Source organism: Aplysia californica, unplaced genomic scaffold (genome assembly GCF_000002075.1).
Source record: "Aplysia californica isolate F4 #8 unplaced genomic scaffold, AplCal3.0 scaffold00011, whole genome shotgun sequence".
Lineage (NCBI taxonomy): Eukaryota > Metazoa > Mollusca > Gastropoda > Aplysiida > Aplysiidae > Aplysia > Aplysia californica.
The window spans coordinates 2,228,200-2,235,362 of NW_004797281.1; the positions used below are offsets into that span (position 1 = coordinate 2,228,200).

Sequence of the window (7,163 nt, forward strand, 5' to 3'; positions counted from 1 at the left end):
TCCACTCTTTGCTTGGAGAGAGAAAAACCCCCCAAAAAACAACAAAAAACCCCACAGATCTATTTTCAAACTTAATTCCACCAAAATCAAAGGTAAGTCCATGGGTTCAGACGAACTTCTCAAACTAATGTCGAATCTGGGAATTTTCAAACCAGTTCAACATAATTTTAGGGCCAACGAGGGGAGATAATATACCTAAAACAATTCACAGTACAGACAGGTTCTGGTGAAAACAAAATAAAGACTAAAGGGAAGGACAAAAACGGTACAAATATTTGAGGTACAACACGTTTGAAAAAAAAAATTCCACGCAGCTTGGTATCATACTGCAGAAAGACTTGGCGATGCATTATGATTCATCAGTCATTGTGCACACAGCCAAATACGTCCAGGGTTTTCATGCTACAGGACAACACTGTCAACGTAATATGAACACAGCAACATGATGACAGGTACATCGTAAAAAAAAATATTTAAAAATATATATATAATAAATGGCATGATGAACATGAAAGTCATGAGCTGAAAGAATTGTGTCCACATTTGAGATCATGATGATGAAAGCGTTGGTTGGAAGAGCTTTGTTGAAGCAAGATACTGAATCTGTTGTATGCTCTGCTCTACACTCCAGTCAATGCTCAACGCGGGATCACGAAACGCATGGAAAAAACCCCGAGGGTCAATGAAACCAAACCTACACAGCAATCATCTCATTTACTCCACATGTGAATGTGTCAATGTTTTACGCCTCCATTCGAGACAACTTAGATCATTTAGGAGGCTGGCTTCTTCACTCCTGCCTGTCAGGTCCATCCTAGACAGAGCGGGACGCATCCCAGCAGAAAGATGGAGAGCACTCGAAAAAAAACCCCCCAACAACCCAAAATGATCTATCCCACTGGGGGAATAGAACTCACGTCTTCTGAGTGATGAGCCATCTTTCCCCACCCCTCAATTGTTGCATCCATATGAACACGAGTATGTACCAGCATGTAAGTTTTCACCAACTAAACCTAGTAAAGCACTACAACAGATTTAATATCTAACTACAACAAAGCTTTCCACACCTAAGCGAAATCATTGTATGGGATTCTACCACATGTTAAAATGGTATACAGCACAAGCACAGACGCTATGGGGGGAGGGGGGGGTGGGACAAAAGGGAAGAGGGTGGAGGAATATCAGAACCATAAATGGCAAAGTACTGGGTGTGAGTAAACTGGCATTGTATTACAAAAATATGAAGACATTTCACAGTGAGGACATGAACTGTGCTTGCAAGTACAACATATGGGTATTTGTAGAATAGACAGAAGGATTGGTAGGTTTTGTTTAGAGATGATTTATTATTTAAAAAATACAGAAAAGAAAAAAAAAATAGTGGGAAGCTATAAACCTCCAATTCAGTGGCCAACTCGCTCCCTCCACATGCAATGGAAGAAAAAGATACAAAAGAGTCCGGTATAAACCCGTCAAGAGCTGGCCCAGCCCAGAGGCACAGCTCGCCTAACTGCTTCAAAAGTACACAGCACTTTCAATGTTCCTTTAAGTTCCCACAGACATGAGCAGAATTCATTGCCAAGTTCCCAGCAGCTGGGCCGACATCCTACCCCTTTACCTTGTAGCTAGATCTGAGAAAAAAAAACAACGCATGTAGAGTCGCTCTTCTTGTGAAAGCAGACTATGCATGAAACACGGAGAAGGAAAAAAAAACCTTGTTGAAATTCTTTTTACAGGAGCTGTAATATATGCTTCCACAAAACTGTAAACATCTACATTAGATAATTATTCAGCATTTCAAAAGAAGACGCTGTAGTTGTGGAATATTCCCTGATCACTGCCTACATTATTTTTTAAGATTGGCAGTAAATCGACACTTTTCCACTGAAAGAAATATTTTACACCCCTATACCTGGTACTATTGGATTCTGCCTACCAACAGTAAGAGGAAAAGGCTCTCATTAAATGTCTTCCTCAATGTAGGAACTGAACTTCTGTCCTGTCTATGCCGGGTGAACAGCAGCAGCATGCCCCCTTAGGCGTTAGTATCTAGGCACAAGCGAGGAGACGCTCCTCTCTGCCCGGCTTCCAACTAACCCAAACCAAGTCCAGTACAAGACTTCGAGGTTTCCACACTTTAGTAAACGGCAAACAAGCACTATAACATTATCAGCGGGTTCCACGGAAATCTTAACTATAAGACCATTAACAAAAAAAGAACAGACATTACTCCTTGAAGCAATAGGATGTCAAAAATTCTAACAATCATAAAATGAGCTAAAGAGTCCAATGGCCCTTCAGCCAGTCAAAGAAGAAATTGTCAGCATAAGCAAATAAAAGAGTATTGTTATCCAGTGGTTCAGAACATTGCTATCGCATGTACAATGGAGAGAGAGAGAGAAAACGTGACAGTAAAGATATTTGAGTAGGAGTTGAACATGTTAGAAGAGTAGATACAATCCAACCACACAGGTACAAAAAGGTCACAAAACTCATGGTACCGTATACACGATACTTGTTATCTTTACCAGTAACTAGTGGCGGCAAACAAATTGCTATTACAAAGGGGTTTTTTTTATTACAAGATTTCCGCTACAAGGGAGAGGACAACACATCCGGGGTATGGGAACTTTCACAGAACACCGAAAGACCTGCTAGTCTACAGGTGGAAATGCAAATACATTTAAAACATTGAGGAAAACAAGTTTTCCCGCTTCAAATGTTTCACCTAAAGATAAATTCAGACATTATCCCAAATGTATAAATTCGTCATCATTTTTCCCCCCTTCTTTTTTGTTTTTCGTCAAACATGTCCGAAAAAGTTTTTTGTTCACACGTCAGCCATTTTCTGTCGTTGCTTTTTTATCGTAAAAATGTTCTGACACAAAAGGTTATGACCAAACCAACAAATTACCATCATTTCGAAACGAAAGCTCTTTTTATCTTTTCCTTGGGACTATCATGGAGACTGTTGTATTTCTCTCATAATTAGGAAGTACGTCCCCTGCTACAAGAACATTCTACAATCAGTAGCTGAGAAGGAAGAAAAATCATTCTGAAGGGGGCCCTATAAGTATAAGTGAAGATCTCCTCAACATCCACTGGGTTATTTCACACAAAGCGATGAGCTAAAATCTACAAAGGTCATCAAAGTGACTGGAACGCACTTCAGCCGGCTCCATCAACTTTTTCCATTACTAAGACCAATACAACACACACTCAGGAAATCATGTACAATTTATCCAGTAGCAAAACAAAACAGAAAACTGAACCTCAAGAATACAAAAGCACTGATATGAAAAGGTCAGCAGAAAAAAGGGGTTTCCGACATTACAGTCTTGATTGCATGTGGTGGGTGGGCTAGGCTGGAGGGAGAAGTGGGGGGTAGGGGGAGGGAGGAGAGCAGTTGTCAAGTTATCTTGAATGGGGGTGGGGAGGAGTATAAACGTAGCAAAATGACAAAATGACAATTGCAACGAAAGAGCGGTCTTGGGAAGGAGGGAAGGTGAGGGGAAAATGAAAGCCTTAAAGAATAAAGAAACAACAACAAAAAAAAAAAAATTAAAATAATTTAATTTTTAAAAAAAATTATATAAAAAAGAAGTAAAACAGTGGGTATGAGAAGGGAATAAAGTCTATCTCTCTGCATCCTGTGGTAGGCTACTTGGACAGCTTGCTAATCACACGAATCAAAGCCCCATTCTCATCTTTCAATCTCTGATTGTCTGCTTTGAGGACTTCCATTTTCTGGGGAGACAAAAGAAGAAAAAAAATCAATAAAACCATGGACATGGATAGAAGCTAATCTTTTTAAAAGAAAGAAAAGAGTGGGGAAAATTTAATAAACCTACGACTGCCCTTAGTCATGTATAGGAAGACACACATCGAGAACACCCAGACCGGAACTGCACTTGATCAAAAGTATGAAAATCTCCTCCAAAAATTTCTCTCTCGTGCAATCATCAATAGCACCTTACAGAGCACAGTCATCTTCATTGAAGACAACCCTATAAGTGTTAAGTGTACGGGTTTAACGTCCCTATCAACACTAATAGGTCACGTATGAGGCGGAGCCTCCAAATCAACATCTGTTTTCTATAGGACAGGGCCGAATGGGTTGACAACTTTGAAATATACCAATTATACCCAAAAAGTTACGAAACACACTTTCATGAATCAAGAGTCATGCCCTTCTCAGGGCAGTACGGAATATAAAGGCGAAAACGTAGAAAATCTGGAACAGGGTTTATTGCCGGACTTAAGATTACAGGGAGAAAAAGACTCCCTTATCAAATGCTGGAAGCAAGACTCTGACAAATGATATTATTGCTAATGCAATTCAGCGGTGTTTGCCTCAATTTTGTACCCAGCCATCAAGTATACATTTGCTATAAGGAGCAACCTGTTCTTTGACTTAAACAATTTTATCACAAAAGGCCATTACTTTGAATTGAAGACATAGATCTAACTTTTCTAACAATCATTTCATTGTTTCTTTATCATGAAAAAAGAACTACATAATTAGCTACCAGCTAACTGTAAATGGCTGTTGCTGCAACTGCTACAGCTTTAGACGTCACCATAACTTGCAAACTTTACTGTGATACAAACTGTCAAACCATCATTGAAAGTACATAACTTGCAAACTTTACCGTGATACAAACTGTCAAACCATCATTGAAAGTAAGAGAAATTATAAGTTTTAAAGTGCCTGTGAAAAAATGAATGAAGAAATTACACACCAACTGGCTTTACTGAAGCATACTGCCTCAGAAAAAAAAAATGTTATTTGAATGAAGTGGGTACATCCGAACAGGTTTTACTGAAACAAACTATTTGCATTGAGTCTGAAAAGTTCATACGGTACTGCTATCTCAACATTAACTCAAAACAACAATGCTAAGTAGACCTATACAAATTGTGTTAGTTAAGACACAACCATTCTGTAATGAAATGCAAGAATCAGAGCAATAAATAAATATACAAGGACTATATGTTCTGATTTTCCAAGGGAGTTCATAAAACAGTGCAACCAATAAATGTGACAATTGGAGAAAAAAAAAGAAGAAGAAAAATATGTACATGTTTGTGATACTGCCGCTAAGGAAGTGCCACTGTGCATGGGTGATAAATGTCTGATTTTAATCAGGTAATTGTTTCATATGATTATATACATACATGTTAAACAAAAGTGTAAAGTGTCAACAGTAAACCAATGAGCTCATTACTGCAGCCATCATCTTCATACTAAACACTGAAACATTACAAAAAGAAGATGACGAAGCCACCACAAATTTCACCAATAATCAAGCCAGCAGACCCTGTAGTCTTACCTGCCTCGCATCTGCTATTATTCAGAGCCCCACTGATTTTTCGACTTTGTTGCACCACTAGCAAATTTTTCTTTTAACTAAATAACAGCATGATGCACAAAAACGTCACGATATTTTCATGACGAAAACTCATGCTATGATAGTAAAGTAACCAGCTAACCATCCATAAACATACCCGCTAACCATAACCAAATCCCACAGCAGTTTACTTATGTGTTCCCAGTTTTTTTAGAGGGTGTTTTCAGGGTGAAGTGGGGTAGGGGCAGAAGTGTTCTAGATTTGGGGTTGAGTGAGATTTATGCCTTCTTCAACATCTTAGCCTTTGCATGCCCAAGAGTTCACCCTTCATGGGTGAAATATGCCCCCCCCCCCCTTTCAGCCCCACAATAAAACCCAAAACAAAACAATCATTCAAATGTATGATGAAGACTTAGAATCCAACCAGAATGTTTCAGTATCAAAGCAAAGAACACAGCACTGAAGCAAAGACACTGAGACGACTCATTCAAACTAAGCTCACAGACACAAAAAATTAATGCTCGAATTAAAGAAATACTGAGTATTTCATGCAGCATCACTGAAAGACAGGTTCACCCATACCAAAAAAATTCCTCAGCATTATTGACCCATTACACAAAGGTCTCCAAACAAATGGAATGTTATTTCCCAATTCATTCCATAGGTTTTCGATAGAGAAACAAAACACCCATGTGAAATTAACAATTTATTACATTACAACCTTCCAAGCAAACAAATGTTGGGTCATCCCTTGTCCACCCATATAGAAAATTCCTCAGCACACTGATCCATAACACAAATCTCTTATAACAGATCTTAACTCCAAATATTTTTTTCGTATGAAGTTTTCATTTGAGAAACAATGAACACATGTGACAATCTCTCAGTGGCATCATCAACACAATTTGGTTATTGAAGTGGCAAAGTCTATCGGTGATGACAGTTCGCTTGGGCATATGTTTTACAGTACTTTTGACACAATTCATGTACGTGTGCCAAAAACTTTACATTGCTGTCAAGTTGTCTGCTGGTAAAACCCCATAAGTAGCATCGTCCACACTCATTTTGACATGTTGTGAGTTGAAGCTTTGGGTTGAACAGAAGCACACCAACACAGTGATGATCATGTAGAGTCAGGAAAAAAGTCAAGACCACGAAACAGAAAAGAGAGTTAATGGAGGAAGAGAAAAGCAGCGGGACCAGCAAGCCAGGCCCTCCAACTGGTGCCTCAGGACACCACAAACTACTAGGTGGCACACACAATTGGAGCACTAGGTACAGACCAAAGACAAACCACACTAGGGCATCCAGTAACTACACAATTTTAGTCACACTTTCTTTTTTGGGTCAACTTCGCGGCACTGAACTTGATTAAATACAATCAGTACATTCATTCACACTTCGCAGTACCGAACTTAAAAATGAATATTATATAATCAGTACATCACGTCAAACTTTGTGGTACCAAACTTGAATAAGGATATTATACCATTTGTATGTCCAGTTAAAGCTTTCGTGCAACTTCGCGGTACCGAACTTGAAAATGGATACATTACAATCAATATGTTGAGTCAAAGCTTTCATTCGCAGGATTTGAGACGTATTCCCCATAGAAATTTACTAGAAAATAAACACCAGAAGTGTACCTGATTGCTTCGTAAACACTGTAGAGAAAAGCTCACGTTCATGCCAACCCAGCTCAGAGAGACAGAAGAAATCTAGTCATCAACTACACTTTCTACTGCAGAGAGAGAGAGAGAGAGAGAGAGAGAGAGAGAGAGAGAGAGAGAGAGAGAGTGAGAGAGAAATGGA

At 39.0% G+C, this 7,163-nt stretch overlaps 1 protein-coding gene across 7 annotated transcripts in view; it reads right to left on the minus strand.

Annotated features, from left to right (window-relative positions):
• Positions 1–1,329: 1,329 nt before the first annotated feature.
• The window catches only part of LOC101853207 (protein phosphatase 1 regulatory subunit 12A), a 102,168-nt gene continuing 96,334 nt past the window's right edge, over positions 1,330–7,163 (minus strand). For 6 of the 7 annotated variants that reach the window (XM_035970346.1, XM_035970343.1, XM_035970348.1 and 3 more), the window contains one exon: positions 1,330–3,747. In XM_035970346.1, coding sequence (XP_035826239.1) covers positions 3,661–3,747 — 87 coding nt within the window. In that variant the 3' untranslated portion in view covers positions 1,330–3,660. The remainder of the gene's footprint in view (positions 3,748–7,163) is intronic. The other variant, XM_035970344.1, reaches the window with a different exon arrangement.